The sequence below is a fragment of the Eleutherodactylus coqui genome, chromosome 3 (assembly GCF_035609145.1).
Source record: "Eleutherodactylus coqui strain aEleCoq1 chromosome 3, aEleCoq1.hap1, whole genome shotgun sequence".
Classification (NCBI taxonomy): Eukaryota; Metazoa; Chordata; class Amphibia; order Anura; family Eleutherodactylidae; genus Eleutherodactylus; species Eleutherodactylus coqui.
In genome coordinates this window covers 37337090-37361894 of record NC_089839.1, presented here as the reverse complement: position 1 = coordinate 37361894, position 24805 = coordinate 37337090, and the positions used below count along the sequence as shown (strand labels likewise).

The 24805-nt window shown below is 41.9% G+C and overlaps 1 protein-coding gene across 2 annotated transcripts in view; it reads right to left on the bottom strand.

The window, feature by feature from the left end:
* WDPCP (WD repeat containing planar cell polarity effector) overlaps positions 1–24805 on the bottom strand; it is a 333546-nt gene that overhangs the window by 87201 nt on the left and 221540 nt on the right. For both annotated transcript variants that reach the window (XM_066595499.1, XM_066595500.1), the window contains one exon: positions 17475–17577. In XM_066595499.1, coding sequence (XP_066451596.1) covers positions 17475–17577 — 103 coding nt within the window. The remainder of the gene's footprint in view (positions 1–17474; positions 17578–24805) is intronic.

Here is a 24805-nt window from a genome sequence, read left to right as displayed (position 1 = left end):
TCCCCCGCCGTCAGCGCTGTGTAGGTAAGTGCTGTGATTGGATCGAGCGACAGCCAATCACAGCCAGCATTCGATCAATCACAGCCATTTAGTGAATTACATCACTAAATGGCTGTGAATGGTTTAATGAGCGCCGGCTGTGATTCGCTGGCGCTCAATCCAATCACAGCGCTTACTTACACTGCGCTGATGGTGGGGAAATTCAAAACCGAGCAGGGAGATGACAGTGGGGAGAATTCTCAAGCAGCTTGCCGCACTGCCGGGGAGACCATTGTGGCGGGGACACAGACACCGGCTGGGAGGTGAGTATTGCATTTTTTCTTTAACTAGTAGATGACTCGAGTATAGCAAGGCTTATATTCGAGTCAGTAAGTTTTACCAGTTTTTTGTGGTAAAACTTATTGACTCGGCTTATACTCTGGTCGGCTAATACTCGAATATATACGGTAATTTTTTTGAGGAGGGAAATTGAAAAACATCCAGAAATATGGTCAAGCTATTTGGGTTTTATTTTTACGGCGTTCACCATTTAGTAAAAATAACATAACTTTCTTATATATATCAACATGATTACTTGGAGACTAAGTTTATAGAGACTTTTTTTTTTTAGTATTTTTGCACAATGAAAACATGTTTTTTTTAGAGAAAAACCATTGAATCTGCATTCTTAAACCAATAACATTTTTATTTTTCTGATAACAGAGCTGTGTGAGGTTTTGTTTTTTTGGGAGGAAGAGTTGTAGTTTTATTGGTACTATTTTGAGGTACACGCGGACCCGAGCATTTGGGTGCTCGCTCATCTCTAATCACTAGGATAGTACACTCCATTACTAATGTAGTCCACTCTATTAAGCCTATGATATCAGCCCATTAGACTCTGCCAGAGGCAGAATCTAACAGAATGAGTTATATGGCAGACATGGAGGCCTTTGTCAGGCTTCCGGCTGCCATAGGAACCCATTAGTACCGTGCAATCGCACTGCGGGGTGCAGATGGGTGATAAAAAGTGCCCCTACCTCTGTCATTTGCTTACATAAAAATAAACCCTTTGGAGTCCCATCCTGCAGGCAATCGCACTCCCTCGGATTTTGCTAGTTTACCAACAGTTAAGTTGCTTAATTTTTATTATTAGCTAAATTGAAATAATAATTAAATGTTTGTCAAGTTATATATAGCCTATAACCCTTCATCTTCATCCTTGAGGTTTTCATCTTCTTCATCCTTGACTTTGAAGAGCCGTAACTATTTTTACATCAACAGAGCCGTGTAAGGGCTTTTTTATTTATTTTTTTGCAGGACAAATTGTGTTTTTAATGTACCATATAATGCATTGAAAAACTTTTAAACCTTATTTTAGTGGGGTCAAATAATCACAAAGAACGGCCAGATACTTACTGATACAAGAGGGCAGATAGCTGCACCCCCTCAATATGCAGGCGGCTAAGCAGCCACCCCCTCTATATTAGGAGGCTGTGTGAGTGGCTGTCTCATCGGTGTCCCTCACAGGTGTAATTGGCTCCCTCATGTTGGCAGTTTAGCCGCCTGCATGTTGAGGGGATGCAGCTATCTGCCCTCTTGTATCAGTAATCCTTTCTGAGATACAATTATTTAAGTGGGGTGAAATGAAAAAAGGCAATTGGAACATTTCTTGGGGGGGGGGGGGGGGTCTCTTGAGATATTCATGGGGCAGAAAATAACATAACATGTTAATTTTATTCTATGTGTCAGTACTATTATGATGATATTATGTTTATAGATTATTTTCACGTTTTACTATTTCTAAATAATCAGCACCCTTAGGCCGACAGCACACAAATGGGTCAGATTCCGGATGTGGGATCCCGCAACCAGAATCCAACCCTGTGCCCTGGCAGGTGACCTTGCGTACCTGCCATTTTCTGTGCTGCGTATAGTCTGGACGGTTCACCTTCAGACATGCGCAGTACAGTTTTTTTTACACCCCTGCCTTTCCTGCGTCATCGATGTTGCGTAATCTGTGAACTTTCCACGTCAATTGCAGAAGAGCCGCCTGTCGGACGGCTTTTATTGACTTCAATTGATTTCCGCTCGTTTGCAGGAAAAAAGTGCTTTTCCGTAGCATGCTGCGGAACCGGGAAGTGGACACCCGTTCCGGATTCGGCATTGCAAATCCGGCTGTGTGCAGCGACCTTATATAAAAGAGGAAAAAAATGTTTTTTGTTGTCTTTGCTTTTCATGACATAGATCATGCAATACTTCGATACAATGGGCTTTTTTGGACACGGCAACTCCAGTTATGTTTCTTTCTTTTATTGTTTACATTGTTTTGTGGGAAGAGAGTTAATGTTTTCATTTCACTTATTTCTTTTCATTTTAACGTAATCTTACATTTTATATTAGTTCCCTTAACCCCTTGAGTGGCGGGTTTCCTACCACCCTGTCGTGCCCACCAGGGCAGGTTTTTTAAAATGGTCTAATCATTGAATTTCAACTAATTTTGCAGTTGCGTTTCAAGAGCCATAACTTTTTCATTTTTCCATTGACATGGCCATATAAGGGCTTGTTTTTTGCGGGACAAGTTGTGATTTTTTTAAACGGGGGAGGAAAAAAAGAAATGGGGAAAAAAGAAAAAAAGGGGCCATGTCATTAAGGGGTTAAATAATGTATTAACTTCCTTCTCTGGGTCATTACGATGCATAGATACCACATGTGTGATTGTATTTTTGATTTTTTACAAAGTAAAGGGAGACAAGTTTTTTTTATAATATTTTAACTTTTTTTAAAATTTTTTTTATTTTATTTTAATTTTTTGTCCCTTTAGGGGACTTCCACAGGGACCCATCAGGACCCCCTGATCACATTCCGGGGGTCCGATGGTGACAGCCCTTTACATGCTGCAGTCACATAGACTGCAGCATGTAAAGGGTTAACACAGCAGAGATCGGAGGTTTTCTCTGATCTCTGCTGTAAGAGCTGGTACCTAGCTGTCCTCTGACAGCCAAGCAGCAAGCTCTCCCTGCCACAGAGACCATCGGCTTGCTTCTGACAAGCCGATGGTCTCTATGGCAACCTGTAAACAAAACAGGAGATTGCCGGCACATTGGCAGTATCTTCTGTTGGTTTTTCAAAGTCCTGCACTGCTCTGTGTGGGTCTGTGCAGGCAGAGCACACTGTCACAGCTTGTGGCATTGTGCTCTGCAGCTCCCATAGTGATACATAGCCCGGAAATCTTCCGGGCTGTATCGCTATGAGCAGTGGAGCTCGTCCCGGAAAATTTCCGGGCGTGCCACTCAAGGGGTTAAATAACTTGAGATTGTTTGATCATTTTTATAATATACTGCAATACTTCATACCTACCTTGCACATCTCTGATGTACATGTATGTTACAGAGGGGTTGGGGTCAGGTAGTGATGTTGCACATTTGGTTATATCTACCTCAGGTACCAAAATCTTAGTGCCACCAGTCTTCTGTTTCTTCCATTTGCATTATAAATGACGCTTTCCATTGTCAATGGCACACAAAATTACTATTCCTATCTCAACTCTTTAGGACTCCCGTGATGGACTCTTGTGAATGTGACATAGCAGTGGGGAAGTAGGGACAGTGGTGTTATCTAAAATCACACCTGAATTTCCAAGTTTGGATTTCTGCTATTTTTATATTTTTGTGCTTGAAATGTACAATACCCCAATGCCATATTCTACATATTTCAGGTCTCATCTAATTAAATGAAACTGGTCATACTGTATTTTGAATAGAGCATCCCAACCTAGAATCAAGACTACTGATGCAAAAATATCGTCAACTACAATAACCCTCTTTCATGCTATAGCATACGACTAAGAGCAGGATCTCTGCAGCTAAGAAATCAAGTCGCCCTTTGATGTGCCTATAATTATTAGGGGTTTAGTCAAATGTCTTTAGGCAAACCTGCTAAGTAGGAATGTAGGAGATCAAAACTGACACTGTGACAATGCAAAGTGAAAATACATGAATCCAAGCCAAAAAAACTGTTTGGCATAACAATACAGCAAAATCATAAAAGTGTGAACAACATAATTAAAAGGAAACTCAGTCAAAAGTGCGCTCGATAGAAAATCAGCAGAACAAACTGCAGGAGGATCCATTTTATTGGACGGCAGGTCTTTTGAGGCTATTATATTTCAAGAAATTGCCATTATCTTAAGATGTAAAAAACCGAGGCGAAGGTCTGCGTACTTAAAGGGGTTTTCTGAGATTTTTAAAACATTGCTAAGAGCAGAAAACCTATAAGAGAAAGAGGGGAAAAAAGTACTTATTTTTTACGTGTCCCGCCACTCTAGTTCTGGAAGCTCCTGCAGCGGTGATGCGCCGTTCATCGTTCACGTGTTTTGTTAGATTTCCATTTTCTAAAGGGAACAAATAGCGCCGCAGACTGGCGTTATTTGTTGCCTTAAATAAAAGCAAATTGAAAGCTGTTTTTTTAAAAATACCCATTAAAATCAATGGGGGAAAATATACAACCAATTAATTCAAAAATTTACCAAAAATGGAACAGAGGGACCGAAACCCTGGATGCAGGCTGGACACTGGTGTGAGTGAGCCCTAATGCACACACTCAAATATAAGTTATCTCCCTCTCACATTCAACCATCTTTCTATTCCAATGTACCTAAGTGCAGATGTGGAATTTACAGTCAGGAATTTTTCGAATAGTTGCCAGCAGTCTTTTTTTGTAACAAGCAGTTCCCTAAGAGGGACACGTCTTTGCACATGTTGCGTTGAAGTGAGTCTTTCTGATAGTTTTTAGTAGGGCAGACACAAGGTGTACAAATGTCCAAGATCTGGCTAATCCCCATGTGGGCGTACATTTAAGATATTGAACAACTGTAATGTGATCAGTCAGTCATCCCTGGGATCGTTCACAGGAACAAACCTATCAGTAATATTGTGCATGAAAATGGGCAATCAGGCAGTCAGTTTTCATTCCTTAAACTTGATTCCTTGTGGCTTGACCAGATTGGCAAATGATTGGCTGGATTTAACCAATCATTCCTTACATTTGCCTTTTCGGAGGTGGTTGGCTGAATTTTCCAAAAAGGATGGATTGCATCTTTGGCAGACTATAGTCTACCATTGGCCATCATAAACAATTGTATTTATTTTTCAACTGATGGTAGCCCAAAATGGCCAAAACCGGCCATTTCGGGTGACCATTCTCTCATGTATACGGCCACATTTACAGTTACTGTTTACATCTGGCTACCTTACTCATCAGTGTTTACAATTTACACTATCCTACAAAACAATTTTGGACACTTGAGCAAGAATGAAAAGTAGCATTTATTTCCATTTAGTACTAAGCATGGCTTTCTTTGGCCCTAATAACATTGCCTACTGTGGCATACTTTCAGACTAGTCCCATCGTGGAACATCCATATTCTCAAAACATAAAACAGCGTTGGATTTGTGACAAGGTGCGTTGTCTTGTTGGAAGTATGGCCGACCATTACCAGAGTATTACCACATTGTCAGCAGCACATTATTGTCTAGAAGGTCAGGGTACACCTCCGTGTTCATGGTTCTTGTCACTACAACCAACGGACCAAGAATGCCACGTAAAACATCCCAAGACCACAACGGAACCTCCGCCCTACTTAACTGTTACCACAAATAGACCAGGCAAAAGGTATTTCCCAGGCATCCTCCACATCCAGGGATGGCCATCTAAATTTGAAGATGGAGTAGCCCAATTTGTTGCTCCGTAGAACATTCTTTCTTTGCTCAACTGTCCAATGGCAACGTTCCTTGCCATACTGTAGCCGAGCAGATGCATCTTCCTTGAAAGAACTAGCCAGACATTTGTAGGATGAATGAAGGAAAATACCAGCTGAACTGTATCAAACATTATGGCCAAAGGAGCCCCACTAAGTATTAACATAAGTAAAAAAAAACAACTACTTTAAGTAGCGGAATTGAGGAAGATGATGCTTCTTATTTGAGAGAACTCGCCAAATGTTTGCAGGATGAATGGAGAGAAATACCAGCTGAAGCATATCAGACGTTAGAAGAAAGTAAACCACGGAGAGTATTCAATGTCATTGGGATAGAAGGAGGCCCCACTAAGTATTAACATATGTAAATAGTACTTTTGATACTTGCGCAGGTATAAGTCAAAGGGTGATCGCGCTTGCGATGTCATGGGGATAATCTGTCATTCTTATTTGGAGTACAGCAATACTGGCAAATACTTTAATTGAAAATAAATACAACTTTTTTTTTTACAATTATGGAAAGGTTAGAATACTTTTTTTTATGCGCTTGGTCAAATATATGGCAAAAAAGGCCCCCGTCATGAGTTTATGTTAACATTAAAAATAGAATACGTGGAAACCGAAAACTATAAAAAAAAATTTGCTTTTCCAGGAAAATTCAAACTGTGATTTTATACGATGCTGGTTGCTTTATGAAAGACTCATGTTACAAATATGAGTCGAAGTCGAAAAGCTTAAAACACGTTCAAATTAGCCCTTATATTATTCAAGCCATATTATGTAGAACAGAAGTCTTTGCACCGGCTCCTATGAAACATAATGCTGGAAGCCAGTGTTAAGCTTACATTTAATAAGTTCCAATTCAGGCCATATGAGGTGAATTTCACATCCAAAAGTATTCTGCACCTTTGGCTTCTCATTGTGAGCCTTAGGCATTGTCAGGGCTGGCATCTGGCCTAGAGGGTGCCTAATGCCATACTCTAGAGACATTTGAGCAGAAGAGAAAGGTGGCAGAATTTCCAGTACTGAGTCACTTAAGCTTTTTTGTATGTTCTATGCATCCAATATTTGGATCTATTTTTCCATAGGCAGACAGGATTGTAAATAATACTGGATGGCATTAGAGTCGTGGGATTAATAAATATAATTAAAAAGAGGAAAGTGCCCTGGCAAGTATGAAGAAGTGAGACAAAAACAAAATCCAGAACAAAGGCCGTCTCTTACGCTGCTTCCTGAAGAAAGCTTTGAAAACAAAATTGCGAGCGGTTTCCTGAGGCAGGTTATGGGGAGGAATGAAAGGAGTCTAGGATCTCCGTGAACACTTTGGAGGGTAGCAGACACTATATTTTATTAAAGACGTTCAGATTCCTGCCATCTTACGCTTAACAATAAGTTTATCTTCGTAGAAATCTTGAAAGTTAACCCTTTCCAATCCACTGTCTGACGTCTGAAGACATTATGATTTAAGGCTGTACAGCTCCGATGTTGGAAGACATCCGTCGGGGTTCTCTTACTGTATATTGCCAGCCTCTCTGCTGTCGGAGCCTATCCAGCATGTCACCTCATGCAGTACTGGCTTTAGCCAGCAGATAGCGCCATTGTTCATGGCAAATAAAGAATAAGCCCCCTAGGAAAACCAGGATACAAATTGGATTGGAAAGGGTTAAATCTAAATTCATCAAAAACATAAATATTCCCTACAGAAAAATAATATATCAGAAATGGGGACGCCCCGAAAAATTCCAAAAGGTATGGGGATTTTGGCTAAACTCACACCACACACTCTAAATTGCTCTACCGAAAAAATGCACAGGGTATGACATAATAAATCAGATATATACACGCAGAAGCCAATAGGATTGTTGAATTGTTTACTGTAACGTATGATAAGTAGTTTGTTTCTTTATATTATCAAAAGGGAGAAGGTATCCCTTTTCTTTTGTACTCACGAACAAGAAAGAAACATTGTATAAATTTTGGGGGAAAAAAAACCCCAAAACATAAATATGGGTCATGAAGAGTGTTGACACTCGGCTGTTGATACCAGAAGGCTGGCCTAGCATTTTCAGCAGTACTTTGTTCTGCCCGGACAAAAAGAGTATCCTGTGTCTGTTTAGTCCACTATCCCTCCCTGTTCTGATATCTGTTATTAGTGCAGGAAAGAGGCAACCTAATGTGAATATCACATTCAGCTTCCCGGAAGAGGAAATGTCAATGAAGTCTGGATAAAGGAGCAATCCACTAGACCACCAGGGATGAAGCACCCCCCTAAAAACACGTTTTTCCATCCCTGCACCCCTCACCTGATTGCTCTGGAGGTCTCATCTGTATATTGTATTATCTTTCATGTAGTGTGGTCTCCTGTCTGATGCTTATCAGGCACCATCTTGATGTTAGTTTCACTTTCACATCAATCCTAGCCAATGCTGTGTGGATAGCATTTCTACCTGCTGAGTAGACGGTGTAAATATCATTAGCCTCTACATTCACCTAAATAAGCTAAAGGCCATAAGTATACAATCATGGAGCGTGAAGTCTCATCGTCTTTATTATAACTGTGTGACAGGAGCCTCTAGTCATCGGTAGTAATGTGATAAGGGTTTCTGTCCCCCTGAGAACAGCATGTGAGGTACAGTCCATTCACAGTAAGTTCTAGTGGTGACCCTTTTCAGAGAACATAAAAAGTTTAGAAATTCTCATGGGGATTACCATAAGATCACATGACCTAACTGAAGCTAAAAAAAGATAACTAAACCATGTAAGACTGGTTGATACATACACACACACACACACACACACACACACACACACACACACATACACATATATATATATATATATATGTATGTACTGGGGGTAGTGCTAGCTACATAATGCATTTCAAAAAAATTAGAAGATATTTTCTTTAAAGGGGTTTTTCAGGCTTTTTTTCTTCTTATTGATTACCCATTCTCAGGATAGGTCAGCAATATCAGGTTGGCTGGGTCCGATAGTGAACGGAACCTGAGCTTGCAGTGCTATTCCAGGCTGCGGCACAGTGTACGGAGCTGCGCCATTTCTGGTTGCTGCAGCTCAGATAAACAACAGATATGATATTGATGAACTATCCTAAGAATAGGTCATCAATAATAAAATGATAATGAAAATTCATTAACATTTCCCCTGCCCTAGACCACCTGAGATGAAGACATTTAAGCAAACTTTTGGTCTCTGGACAAAATTCTATCCTAGGACTTGAGGTATATTATCTGCATTTGTTCTTCTCTACCGCCCCTCCAATTCACCAGCTTTGGGTCATTCTTTCAGTCATCCAAGATAGATGCAGTCATTTTCCAACTATCTAATGTACTGTTCTATGATTGGCCAGTGCTGATCACATATTAATGGGTAAGTACACAAATAAGGCTTGGTAAATTTTACTGCATGCTGCCATATATCATGATCTAAACTGACAATTGCATCTTGTATGATTGCATGATAAGCCCCCCACCAGGCGCCAGAAGGATGAGTGTGCATTAGTATCACATATATGTAACCTTATCTATGCCTGGGAAAGGGGGCACTAGCCTGAGACCCCCGTAACTCGTTGCTTTGTGTCTCCTAAAATAAATCCTGGGACGTTCGTTTCTACATGACTTGTATCTGCTTTCAGCAAGAGGGGGGTGCCGACTTGTCCCCCCCCCCCCCCCCCCCATCCCCTTTGGATGAAAGTACAATTTGACTGGGAATTTTAAAGGTATATTTGCAACCATTCTGTTTCAGCACTACCTTCACATTGCTTTTTATACGAATTTCACCTTATGACTCTGGAACACTCTTGTGGCAGGTAGACAGGGTTATTACAGATAACATACAGGGGTTATCACAAATGATCTTCCTAATTTGAAACCCTCATAACTCCCATTTAATGACACTTAGATACCTAACTTTGATATAAATGGAATCAGAAACTCAAAAAGTTTTGTTGCACAACCTCAAAAAATGTTTCCACCTCAGAGGTGATCAGTGTGGACCCTTTTGTCAGTCGACATACATCGAAACTGTAGTGAAGTTCCTGCCATACACATTGTAGCGGATCATGACCAACTGATGCAATGGCTCCTGGGATGCTGCAGATCCTGCATGGTGGGTGGTAAGGGTGACATGTAGACTCTATCTTTGAGACTCCCCCAGAGAAAAAAAATCACAAGGCTAATGGTCTGCGGAACATGGAGGCCAAAGAAGAAGTTCACTATTGTCACAATCTGCATGGCCAATCCGCCTGTATAGCATTCGCCTATTGTGCTCATTTTTGACTTCATTGTGAAAATGGCGAGGTACCTGGTGTAATTGGAAGATGAAACCTGGGATTTCCTGTCCCGCCACCCCTGAAGCCATATCTCTAACATGTCCAGATACAAAATCCCTCTGATTGCTTCCTCATGGAAAATGAAGGGTCCATACACAACCTACAGGTTACAGCGCAAATCCCATTCCCCTCGGGGGGAGTCACACATCCGCTCCACGTAGACGGGTGGGTTTTCCCAAAAGCTGGAAGGCAGCTTCACTAAACACTAAAGACTCCATGAAACCATCGCTTCCCATTACAGTTTGCAGACTCTCACAGAAAGAACGTCGCCGCGCTCTGTCGTCCGGTTTCAATGGCCTGTCACAACTGCAATCAGTAGGGATAACAACACAGTTTTTGCAGAATCCCACACCGTCGGCTCTCTGTTTGCTCTTACGGTGGATTTCAGAGTACTTTGTGTAAAGCCGATTGTCCACAGGCAGATTCAAACTGCGGAATCCGTACGGGTCACCTGCGCGGATAATCCGCAGCTTAAGCCACCTATAAGGAAACATGGGTGTCCGAAACTGAATTAAAGCATGCCGATTTGATTTACAGATTTGTGGTTGCAGAAATTAAATCGCAGCATGCTCCCCTTCAGTGCGGTTCCCGTACCGGCGGCTTCCATTTAAGTCAACGGAAGCCGCCTGACACTGGTTGCAGATTCCACGGAAATGCAGGAGTTTAAAAAAAATGTACTGCGCACTTCCACACACATCCACAATACAGAAAGAAGAAGACCCGGACAGGTAAGCAAGGTCCTTGGCCGCGGGCAGGGTCGGATTCCATTGTGGGCTCCCAAATGCAGAATCCGACTCGCCCGTGGACATGAGGCCTAAAACTTGCACAGATGCGCGCCGCTGTTTCCACGCTTACTGGTGGAAGGCTGGATTACTTTTACCTACAGATGCAACCTTTAAAATCAGAGTACCACTTACGATTTCTGCGCCCGCGCGGGGGGGTCTGCCCCAAACTTTGTAAGAAAATGACGCTGCACACTAATAAGACTGGTAAATGTGAAAACCGAGGACACAAAATGCTCTTCTGTCTTCACTGACAGCCACTTTGTCCCATATCCCCCTAGTGATGGCTACGGCAGAATGAAAACTTTTTGGGCCCACTTCGCAAAACTGTCTACCAGAAACACGGTCCTTGTTGCCTATAGCAACCAATGACAGCGCAGCTTTCATTTCAAGTCATCAGCTCGAAAAAAAGGAAAGCTGCGCTGTGATTGGTTACTACGGCCAACAAAGACCGTCTTACTGGTAAGACAACATTTTTGAGTGTCTTTCCATTGATATCGCATTTCTGTATCTTGAGTGTCATTAACCCTTTGCAATCCAATTTTAGATTCAGGGTTTCCTAGGGGGGGCTTTCTCTTTCTGCCATTATACAATGGCGCCATCTGCTGGCTAGAGCAAGTACTGCGGTATGGGACATGCTGGAGAGGCCCCCTACAACAGAGTGGCCAGTAATGTACAGCCTTCAATCAGAAGGTCTTTAGACGTCAGACAGGGGATTGGAAAGGGTTCAACTGGATTTATGAGGATTTCAAACCAGAAAGCCCAATTCTAATAACCCCGTAGTACAGCCCAAGTAACTGGGTTTAACTATTGGATATCGCTTGCCTTTGCTGTCATCGGTGATAAGAACAGTAGATATAAAATAAAGGCACTTCATTACTGTATATCATTCCCAATAAGTCTGTATATAAAGCATTGAAGTCACATAGGGAGCATGCGGCATTCTTCTTCTTCCTGCAGACCGTACTCTAGGCTTTTCCTTCCAAGGACTATGGACACATCATTACATGGGAGACATTTGTAATGTCATTTCACACTCGTTAAAAAGATAGCACTTCACAGCAGGACTCTAAAGTAGCAAGAATTTATCTGCTTTTCTCGTTACAACAAAAATCCCTTTTGGGTGAAAACTATTGATTTGAAGGTTAAATAAATTCTTCTCACTGGGCCCCTGTGTAATTTAAAGGAAGTTGGCCTTGGGAAGCTTTCTGACATTTTTCGCATGTGCTGTTCACTTGAGTTTTTATCAAGAATATAAGATGAACTCCTGGGAGGTTTTTTACGGCGCGATCATTATTAATTATAGGATTTCTTAATGGGCTATGCCGTGTCAACTCCTTGTGGCATGGTGAAGTGACGTTCAAATTAACAAGCTGCAGTCGGCTATGTGAAGCAGGATTTCTATATACTGAATGCGGCTTCTGACTAGCAGATTGTGCTTTTTCCATAGGCTAAAAGGAAATCACGAGAGGTTTTATAATCACCTGCAGGAACATAAGCTAAATCAACTCAATTTGTCCCGCTAGTAATCTAAAGAGTTCATGTTCAACATTCCCCATGGAATCCTGAACAGCCCGCTTCAAAATCTGAAGAAAGAGGAAATATATAGATTATATAATTTTACACACTATATTATACACATATACACACACACACACACATACATACACACACACACACCTATCTATATACTTCCTATGTACATTTTTTGTTAAAAATAAATAAAATCCCGCCCCTGGAAGGAGTTATTTTTTTGCCATTACATCTCAGGCAGATATACCAATAGCTAGAGTTGTGGTGTGATTAGGGAAACCATCCTGCCAACTGAGGCCCTAACAGTGGTTCCATCCTTGGTCTAGAAGAAGACTCTCTGAGGCTCCTTGTGCCTAGCCCTTGTTAACCTATGCACGCCTCTATGACGCAATTGAAAAAATCTTGCCAGGTTAGCAGAGTTTGAGACGGGCGTATTATTGGACTGCGAGAAGCTTGACGGTCGTTTCAACGATTATATTGTGGCAAGTTGGGGTCTGCTTGCCACAGGATCGCCCCACTTTGGGATACCGGAATGGCCACCTCACCCAAATTATGCTCCAGAAACCGAAGTTTTTCTTCAAATCTGGCTCCTGCCAGCCTTTATTTCACAGCACACAAGGAAATTATATACAGTCCACAAGAGCAAATATTTGGGTTCTATTACTAACCCCACCTGGGGCGTCTGGAGGACGTCAGACGATGTAACTGACCCAACTGGTCCACACTGGACCTCAGCTTGCAGCCTGTCCTGCACTGCCAAGCTGTAACTTCCCCCTTGCTTCTGGCAAGAACTGGCTTTTATGCAACCAATTCCTGCTACACCCATCAGGTGTTAACCCTTTACTTTTTTTTTGCAAGTGTCAGAACGCCTATCTAGCACCCTCTGCAGGCTAGCCTGACACTGCCCTGCTACAAATAAATATATATATATATATATATATATATATATATATATATATATATATACATACACACACACATATATTATATACACACATACAAACAGCCCCATAGAATAAATTAAGATTAGAGATGAGCGAACGTGCTCGGCCACGCCCCTTTTTCGCCCGAATACCGCGATTTCCGAGTACTTCACTACTCGGGTGAAAAGTACTCGGGTGCGCCGGGGGCGGGGAGAGGCGTGGCGGCGTGGGGGGTAGCAGCGGGGAACAGGGGGGAGCCCTCTCTCTCTCCCTCTCCCCCCCACTCCCCGCTGCAACCCCCCGCGCCGCCACGGCGACCCCCGAATTTTTTCGCCCGAGTACGGAAGTATTATCGTGGTATTCGGGCGAAAAAGGGGCGTGGCCGAGCACGTTCGCTCATCTCTAATTAAGATGTTAACTGGTATAATTAAGATATACAACCTATCCCACATAAAACAAGCCCTCATACAGTTCCAGTCATTGGAAAACAAAGATACAGCTTTTAAAAAACGAAGATGTAAAGAGAAAAAAAAGAACAGGCGAAAAATGGCTGGAAGCGAACATGCTGGTTAGATCCTTATCTAAACTAAATAAAGGATCACCCTAAAATAAACAACCTGTTTACTCTGCTACTTTGTCTTCTTAGCGCTCAGTTAACTTCTGACGTCTCTTGCATAACCCAAGGGGTAGAAGCAACACATCTTATAGTGACCGTCCCGGAATCGGAGAAGCGAGTGTTCTGCTGCGCTGAGACGGAACGATTACACCGTGCCACAAAGTTTTTAAAAATTGTCATAATTGAAATTAATTGTATGTTTCTGTAAAATTAAAACCTCCTGATTCCACTGGTAAAACTGAATAATAGCGGCACGTCGCATTTTAAAGTTATTTAACCCCTTAGTGACCAAGCTTTTTTTCATTTTAAAAAAATCGGAACCCCCTTATTTATCCCACAACGTCGCTGTATGAAGGCTTGTTTTTTGCGGGACGCGTTGTACGTTTCAGTGATACTATTTAATATACCATATAATGTAATGAAAAACTTTAAAAAAGTTTAAGTGAAGTAAAATAAAAATAAAAAAATGAAATTCCGCCATCTTTCGGTGCATCTTGTTTCTACGGCGCACAAACTGCAACAAAATTACCTGATAACTTTATTCTACGGGTCAGTACGGTTACTACAATACCAAAATGTATGTATGTTTTTTTTTCGCTGTACTACTTTTATTTTTTTTCAAAGACATTCAATTTTCTAAAAATCATTTTCTGCCGCCATCTTCTGCGCGCAATAACTTTTTTATTTTTCCGTCCACATAGTTGTGTGAGGGCTCATTTCTTGCGGGACGTCCTGTAGTTTGCATTAGTGCCATTTTGGAATACATACGATTTTTTGGGTCGCTTTTTATTACATTTTTTCTTGGGAGACAGAATGACTGAAAAAAGCGCAAATTCTGTCGTTATTAATTTTTTTTTTTTGGACGACGTTCACCGTGCGGGGTTAATAATGCGTTCTTTGATAGATCGGACTTTTACGGACGCAGCGATACCAAACATGTATTCTTGTTTTATGACTTTGTTTCTTTTATTTAGTCTAACCAACTTACTGGTGGACCATCCGCAGTGTTTACGCCATGTGGAAACCTACCCTATATGTTACATAAACCTACCCTTATAGTATCCAGCACGCGGTGTGTGACAGTGATTGAGAAATAGCTGTGCAATCACTTTTGTTATTCTTTTTATTAAACAAGGTTAATGGCGAGCCGACTGGATTAATTGTATAGGAGGATTTCCAAAATATACAATACAACGGCAATTGGATTACATTATTCCCCAGAGCCATCCACCGGCATATTGGTTACAAGAACTGTGTTGCACAGTGTTATCATTCAAAAAAGATTGTTCAAGAAGCGAAAGTGCAGTTCAGTTTAAATACAAGCCAACAACTAAATTACGACAAGAATCGTGCACTTTTTGTTCGTCATTCAGTTTCAGCAGGACTAAAAATCACTGTTGGCTCGCTCACTTAACATTTTGCACGCGTGCAAACGAGTTAGCGGTGACATCACTCACTTGTTCAAACGAGAATTGGTTCATCTAGAAGGGGCTTTATATTACCTGCTGTTGTCTCGCTGATCGGGTGAATCTGAGTCCCGTTTACAGTCACTCAGGATGATCCTGCAACAATTCTGTAACTACCTAATGCACGATGTGCACTACTGCTCTCTGATTGACCAGCACTGATCACATGAGCAGCACCAATACGAGAGCAGGTGTAGTGCTACGGTAGTCTAACACTATCAATGTACTATGGGGATTAGGCAGCCTGAAGATTGCGTAGCGCATCTTGGATGACCGAAACAAAGACCTAGAACTGGCTGGTTGGAAGGACAATAGCAATTCAAACCAACAGTAGGTAATATGACTGCTGTTCTTGGGACCTAGGACAAAATTTGTCCCACGACCAGAGTCACTTTAAATGTATTTCTTAGAGCGGCATTGTGATGTAAGCAATTAAAGTATACTTATTGTATAATAAAGTGATACAACTTTCTAGTATATTTTCTTTAACAATTTCTCATGGTTTTCAAGATCTCTCTCCACACACCCAATAACCTCCCAGGCCATTCCCAGCTGAGGTCTAAAATGTGATTGTTCCCAGCAAGAGAAACCAAGTAGTCTTGTAGATATGATACCTTTTAATGGCTAACAAAAATACATGATGTTAATGCGAACTTCCGAACCAACGCAGGGTTCTTCTTCAGGCTTAAATGGATTGGATCTGAAGAGGCATGCATATTTATACACACTTATAACATACATACTTATGACACGGCACAGACATGGATGTGATTGGTTCGCACTTAAAAGGAATTCTGCAACAGCAAACAAACTTTTTTTGCCTAGGCACTGATAGCGGAGGTCTGTTATGATGAAGTCACCGCACGGAGAGCCTCCCTATTTTCTGTTCTTCTTCCCCGCTCTTCCATATATGAAACAACAACTATTGTATACTGTATAAATATTTACTAAATATTTTAAGGTACAGAGCTGTGATTTTGGCTCAGTTGAAGGTAATTTCTAGTTACTTTTCCACTATTCAGAATTCTCACCCATTTGGTAAAACAAAACCGATCCTAAATGTACTCACCAATACCATACACCATAATTCCTGTGATTGTGCGCCCTGTCATGTGACCCTATTCTCCCATTTCTTCTTCGTCTTTTTCTTATAGTGACATACCATTCTATTCAGAGTACATAGCTTTCTGCCATGACTTCGAATGGCACATCACAAGGTAGGAGGACCGGATGTTCCCCTTGTCCATTGTTGCAACTATATAAGTGCTTTTGGTACATAGCTTTATGCCATGACTCACAATGGCACATCACAAGATAAGAGGACTGCATGCTTCCCTTCGTCCATTATTGCCACTACATATGTGCTTTTGGTACATAGCTTTCTGCCATGACCCATAATGGCACATCACAAGGTAGGAGGACCACATGTGTCCCTTGTCCATTACGGCCATTGTGCACCTGCCTATGGTACATAGCTTTCTGTAATGACTCAGAATGGCGCATCACAAGGGAAGGGAGCTGCATGTTCCCTTCATCCTCCCAGGCCACTGTGGATGTGCCCACATTATGGGGATTATAGGAAAGGGCAGGAAGAAGTGACATAAGCAGAAGCTGCAGAGGTAAACAAACCTGACGATCGCTGGGTAGATGAGGAGTCGAATGGAGCAATTGTGGCGCCTTTCAGATGTAATTACTACCATGTATGGGGCATAACTGCGTTAATTGAGGGGTTTCTAATTTTTTGAATCTTTCGCCTAAAAACTCCTTCAACCCTTGCATGCCCAGTGCCATACTAGCGAGCGCAATTCTGCATACAAGATTACAGCAACATAATGTATAGAAGACTATAAACGTAATCCTTCGCTGCCAACTCTCTCATTTCTTAGTTAAAGTGGATCTTTTCCATGTGAAGTCAGGGATCGGCGGGTGGTATTTGAAGCTTATCTCCGCTAATTCTTTTTCCCTAGAAACTAACCAATAACCCCCCACATTTGTAACATTGCGGCAGTACAGAAAAAGTATTGATTCAAGGGGAAAAAAAAAAAAGCTTTTTAAATAGCATTAATTCTTACCAACTCCGCCGTTTATTGATTCTGCATCTATTTCCTCAGCCTTTTTCTTTGCCACTTTAGCTAGTGCCCATTCACCCTTATCTAGTGCAAGGTAATGGATGTCCTTTGGAAATAAAGCAAAATAAAAGATTAATCTAAAATGAATCTTGGGCGCACAACAAAGAAGAATTTCAAAGAAAAAGAATCTTTTATTGCCCAGATCACAGAACATAGACAGGACTGATGAACCCACAGTTACGTTTTAATTTTCTCAATTTTCATTCTCCCGCGATGCAAATGTATCATCTTACGCTCACCTTATCTCCAGCCAGGCAATCAAACACATTTCAGCAAGTAAAAAGCATATATTTTACTTGCCAGCTTAGGCTGCACTTTCTGACCAACCTATGCCTTTGAAAAGTCAACTGCTGGAATCTGTAATTTTTGACAAAGCCCTCTTTGAATGTGCGGCATATACCATCCAGAATGAGGCCATTGGAGAGGCTTTAAAATGATGTTAACCTAATAAAACATCCAGGGGCCGTTTAACACTTCGCAACGGCTTCACGGATGTACCCAAGGGGTTTGCCTAAACTCATTACACAGTCACCAGAGCAAATATATGAGTGTACATTAGAGAAATGTATGGGCTGCAATTATATTTCTATTATCCAATTGCCCCTTTTAAGATATGAGCGCAAATGACGAGAAAAGCTGGGGGAAAATGTGCGGATTTTTATGTGGATTTTGACCAAGGAATTCGCCCATTGCATTGAATGAATTATACATTGAAAATCCGCGCCATTTCTGCAAGTAATACAGAATGCCGTGGATTTCAGAATACGCATCGTTATTCTATACGGTTGGGGATTTTTTTCCATTGTAAGAGAGGTTTTATACGAACGTCTGTGGCAAAATGCAGGTATTGAAAGGCATGTATTTTCCAATTTTCCTTCATACTCGCGAGCAGAAGTGATTGCGGCATGATCTATTTAACGTGGATTCCACGCGGACCGCCTCAATGGATGTCTATAGATGAGAGCGACCTGCAGCCCATACGCAATTAACATTGCGTATGAGTGGCAGACACGCTCAAAACTTGATAGGAAAAAGCCAGCTGGAGGGGACAAAGTATATGTATGTATATGTAAGTGTATAGATACACTTACATATACATACTTTTTTTTTTTTTTTTACACAAACAGTGATGATTTTCAGGGAAGAGCTTATATTTAAAGCCCATCCCTGAAAATCACTGCAGGGTTTGCCAGCAGCTCATTGTTTTTAATGGGGCTTCTGGGCAGCAGCTGCGGCCCAATTGAAAGCAATGCTGTAAGGACCTGCATTCACGAGGTTGTGCATGTACCTGGGTGCATGGTTTTGTGTGCACCTATGTATAGCACACACACGCTCTTGTGAATTCACCCTAAAGCTGTATTAACAAGAAGATGGCCTGAAAATAACACTTTCCTGTGTTATTTTTACGCACATGAAAACTGCACATTATCTCGCATTCTTCTCTGTTCTGCACTTCACGGTTATTTTTTTCTTATGTTGTTCCCCATAGTATCGTGATAAAAACGCATTGCACTTGGATGAAAATGAAAAGCAAATGGCATGGCATGGACTGCAATGAGTTTTGTTGTAACTCTCCCACAGAAAATGATAAATCACACAAAAATAGGACAGGCAGCAATTGTTCTAACGCGGGCTACCAGTCCAAGAGAAAGATCACTTGTGTGAATAACCCATTGGAACGATGAGTTCTTTGCCCGTGTGAGATCTGTCCATCTCGGAATCAGACAGAACTCGCATGGGAAAAATCGCCCGTATGAATACATCCTGTTCCTATGTGAGTTGTGTCCCACTCAGAGATGGATTGAACTCGCACGACAACATGGGCGTCTCTCATGAGGTTTTGCGGGCTTTTCAGTTGGACGTGGAGTAAGAGAGGCGTACAAATAATCCAACTCATCCTCTGCTCCTTGACTACAGCACTCTGGGAAGGAAGAGAACGTTTATTGTCAGCCGTCATGAAGGATAGCGTTGGGATCCCTGCTAAAAGTTGCACTATGAACCACTGCCTGCGAGTCCCGTGTTGCGTCACAGGATTTAATCCCGCTATTGCACCACAAAGAGACATTCAGTTAATAAAGTTAATTTCTTGGTCAAACATCCCAAGAGACAACATGGTTCCCTCCTATCACTTGTTTGATGCTCACCATTTCTCTAGCAGAGAGGACATCCTCAACGATATCTAGATGCCCTCACATAGCATATGTAGAAGGTAATCCAGAGGAGACTTCTTCTTTTAAATGGTCAGAAGACCTAAAATCTCATTTGCATATAAATAAACTTTAAGTTCGGTGCCAATAGTGAACATCTAGTTGTGGTTCAGTAATAAGCATTGAGGAAACCTCCCATTCAACTAACTAGAGCTGAACAATCCTGCTTATCTATCATTTTTCTTCCTTCACGTTTCTGTAAAACCCGTTAATTCAGATGTGTGTTCTAACTTCTCCATAAATAGGATAAAGTACAACCTAGTTCTTGATACCCAAGGGCGTCCAAGTTGGCATCCCTCATCGTTCTCACTTGCATGGAACAGCACATGTGATTACAGTAGTTTGTCATAATAAATCTATCTTGAAGCCCCTGCGAGTAGGCAATGGTGGATTACTACAAATTACACCGAACAGACACTTTATTAGAGACCCCGACCCTTTCATGATTGGAGCTTCCCTGAATGGAAATTAAAGCTATCATCCCAGAATGCAGCATAAAGTCAAGTCACAAGTTTTCTGTGGATCAGTTTCAGTATGCATTAACATTAGATTGGAAAGTTCAACAATCTGAACAACTTAACAATGAGGCCTGGTCATTGGTGCTAGACTAGCTGGAGCAAGGATTTCCCCAACCCCGTTGGGTTTTCTTTGGAAACAGTTTGAAGAGTATACAGAGAATGGTGCGAACAGATCAAGAAAAGGCATCCAGTGAAATGGGATCTTGTAGACATAAACAACTTGTCTGTCATGTTCCTGCGTCTGCACCTCAGGATGCCAGACATGAGGTGCGGACATTCCTGTTCAGGGTGAATGGTGTTCGGTGTTGTATGCAAATTCCTGGCGTGTTAGTGTGAGCTGCGGTCAGTCCTGCTGTGTTTCGTTTAGGTCCCTAGGTTCCAGTGCAGGGCCGTCCCTGTCGGGATAGCGCCCCGCATGCAGGCAGGTTTCATGTGGAAGTTGTCTCGTTAGAGTAGGGACCCGCGAGACGAGGACCCTTGAAGTGGGCTCGCGGGCTTTAGTATCTTGGCCAAAACACGACCAAGCATAAACAGATGGGTTCAGGATACAGGTCTTGACTGGCATGTGGTAACAACTTTGTGTTTATATTTTGTGTGTTCCAACAGTCTTAATTTATTGTCTTGCTTGTCTGGCTTGTATTATATATGACTTAGTAGATCCACTATTGTATATATTGTTATTATCCTATCTATATCATGAATGAATTTTTATTCCATTGTTCAAGTCCTGTTCCTGTTATCTAGATACTCTTTTTTTTCTCCTACTATATATATGTTTTTAACTATTATTCTGTTTTGTAATAAAGTTTATCTATTTTAATTATTTTAAGCTCTATGCGAGGATCCCTTTTTGTGTTCTCATAGCAATACAGTAGAGTGTTTTTGCATTTGTTTAGCATTTGTGCCTATCTTTTGGTTACGCATAAACAGCTGTAAATAGATACAATGCGAGGTATTGGTTCATATTTTGGCCAAGATAATTAAGCCTGCGAGCCAAATTCAAGGGTCGAGTATGAAGTTTGTTATGCAGTTTTGTAGTTCTGCCTGAGTTCGCCAGTATATTAGTTCCACCCGAGTTCGCCAGTTCGTTGGTGTAGAAGATGTAACCGTTGGCTTGTTCATTTATTGTTTGGTTTAAATACCGACTGTCCAGTCGTTCTCATTTACTTATACAGCGAACGTGTAAGACCAAACTGTTCTGAACGATTTCTCGTTTGAGCGAGCCAACAATGTATCTGCCTATATAAACAGGCTGCACAAGCGAAAGAGCCAACTTTGACATCATTCGCTTGTTCAAACAATAAATCGGCTCATCTATAAGTACTCCTGGATAAATAAGGTCCTTTTACATGAGCTGATCAAGCCCAAGCGTTCTTCCAAATGCTTGTTGGTCCGACAATAAGGCCATGTAAAGGAACCAGCGATGATCCAATGAATGACCAAATGCTGGTTCATAGGTTGATCGTCTATGGGGACGATCGATCATAATAGTGATTGTTTGCCCCCATAAGTCATTTCTCAGTCCATGCAAAAGAAAGAAATGAAACGAGTGCCGATCGACATGCATGTCAACTGGCGCTCGATGCAGTGGGTTGAACTTGGCTTGTCTAAAGGAACCTTTATTCATCTGAAAAATTGTGGTACTTCCAACGAAACTGATTAGTTTATGGCAACTTTCCCATGCAAAATCAGTTATTTGCCAGGAGTCTCAAAAGCTGGACTGATAATAAAGTTCCTTTAATTCAGATGATGATACATGAAAAAAGGACCCTTTTTGGGGGGTCTGTGTATGGAGCGGGCTAGAGAGCCAAGCCTACTCCACACATGGCAGGCATTGGCTATCTTTGTGTGCTGACACCTGCCCACCACAGACACGATCAGAGAAATCAGTCTTGTAATTGCCCTGCTCGGCCTTTAGGGGTCAAAAGTTGAGAACAGCCCCCACAACGAGATTGCCGACATTTTTGATTAAAACGAACAGATAATCGTTTTTAATCATCTGCATATCCTCCACAAGTTGCTCAAATGGGAGTGTGTTTATGCGATGATTTTCTGGCCGGCAGGATTAGATTGTCTCCTCCTGGCAGAGTACATAATGAGTAAACCGTGTACTCATGTATGCAAGGCAAACAAACCCCATCATGCAGCCACTCAAAATTCGATTCAAAAGGAACAAATTTTGAGCGATTGAACAATGGTTTTTATGCCGGGTAAAAACCAGCGCTAAACGACAATTGAATGAATAGTGCACGACTGCCCATGTTTACATGTAACGATTATCGCTTCCTTTTGGCCGTTTGAACGAATTTTGAGCGATAAACGTTCCGTGTAATGGGGCCTTAGCTGGAAACCAGATCACAAGTGTAACGAGCCATTTAGACAGGATGACTGTTGCTCAAAATTCGTTCAAACTAACAAACTTAAGCGATAATCGTGCTGTGTAGATGCAAAAGAAAAAACAATGAAATCGCTTACTGTTTGTTTACAGTTTGTTATCGCTGACTTTCAGTCAGCATAAAAACTATTGCGGGATAATGGGCTTCTCATTCCGTGTAAATGCCCGCCACTCGGCACTTCACATAGAAGGTGAAGCACTGAGTGAGAAGCCTGCGTTTCAGCAGCAAACTCTGCCTGTGTAAACACTCTGCACGAGCGCTGATGACCTTAGTGGTGACATCAGCGCTCGTGTAGTCGTTTCCTCGACTGTCGTCCATATGCATCTCAACACACATTCAATGTAAGGTTGATTGATTACAAGGACGACGTAATCCAGCCATCACACCTGTTTTAGAGGACTTGAAATGAAAGCAGTTATAGGGTCACCCAGAAGGAATTGTCGGAATTGAATGAAACTTTATATGTTGGATTGTAACGTTGATGTAAGTAAGGGTGTTTTTAGATGGAATGTTATCATTCAAACAAATCGTTCAAACAAGCGAAAGTGAATGATAACCGTTCAGTCTAAATGCAAACCAACGACTGAATGATAATTTTTACTCTTCGCTCATTGTATGCAGTCATAAATATAATCGTTGGCTCATTCACTCATCATTCAGTTTAGACAGCGCTTATTCCGTCATTCACATTTGCTGTATATGTGAATGAGAACACCAGACCATCACACCAGCAGGGGGCAGGATTGAGGCGCTCACCCCGAGGTCTCCAGACATGAACGTCGTTAGCGCACAAACTAAATCTGGATTTATTACTGAAGACAATTCGGTTGCCCTCCATAGCAGTCCAGCTTTGCTGTTTATGACATCAATGCTAGCAATGGTAGGTGGGTGTCAAAGGCAGTACATGTAATGGGTGCCGTAAAACCAAATGTCCTTCAGCCAAGCATCTGGAAATGGTTCCAACAGACACAGGGGGACTGGAATAATGTTGCCACCCATCTTTGGATGGCGGACAACAAAACAGTTGGAGCTGCTTGTGATTGTTAGACAATCAGATAATCTTCTCTACTGGTGGTCTGTAGGGGGCGGCCTGAGCCCGATGCACATGTCCTCACGCATCCACTGTTCTCAAACCTCCTAACAGTCTGGTCAGAATGACCAAAATGTCAGCAATTTTTTGATTCGACCATCCAGCTTTTCCCATCCCAATAATGCGCCCCTCTCTGACTCTGGTAATGGGGTGAAATCTCTTCTCTGCGTCGTAGAGGCGTCTAGTGGTCAACAAGCTCTACACAAACGGAAGAAGAGGTCACTACATACAAGGAGCCTCCGAGAGCCTCTTATAGGCCAAGAAGGGGGGAACCACTTCTAAGGCTTCAGGTGACAAGACCGTCCATCTAATCACACCACAACTGTAATCATTTGTATATTGCTTCAGCTGTAACTACGTGCCGAGTTTTGCAGCAAAACGGTGACCATAGACATCCGATATTTGCTGCTGCGATGGCTGCCTATTTCTGTGGAGCTGACAGACCCCTATCCAACGTTTGGAAGGGGATTAGGTGTTGATAAATCATACAAGCTAAAAAGGGTCTGTCCACTCTCCTAACATATCTGTTTTAGTAAATGTCTGTATTCCAATTTAAAGAGTTGTCTAGTCGTAGACTATTGATGGAGCATAATGAGGATAGGCCATTAAAAGTAGAGTGACGTGGCCCACCACCCAGGTCCGCCTCTGATCAACTGTTCTCTGGGCCGATGTTCTTATGCACTGAGCTTATTTCTGCAGGAAGCAGACAGCTCAGTGCGCACTGCAGTGGCCAGAATTGGTACTGCAGACAAAATTCTCATTCACTTCAATGGAAATTTCGTTTGTAATACCAAGCCGGGTCATTGCAGTGGGAACAGAGCTGTCGGCTTCCTGCAGAAATCAACTGTTGCAACTATTTCAGGTGACTATTCAGATGATAGTTGTCCCATGTAAAGCCAGTGACTCGGACAAGAGAGAGAGTCTCGCTCTCTAGCTCTGTTGGGTGCCGTGTTTACATGGGACGAGTATTGCCCGTAATTACTCTTTTTTAATGATTACTTTGGCGATTATCACTACTCTGTGATGGTTGTTGGGCGCTCAGGCACTCGACAGTCGTCCCATG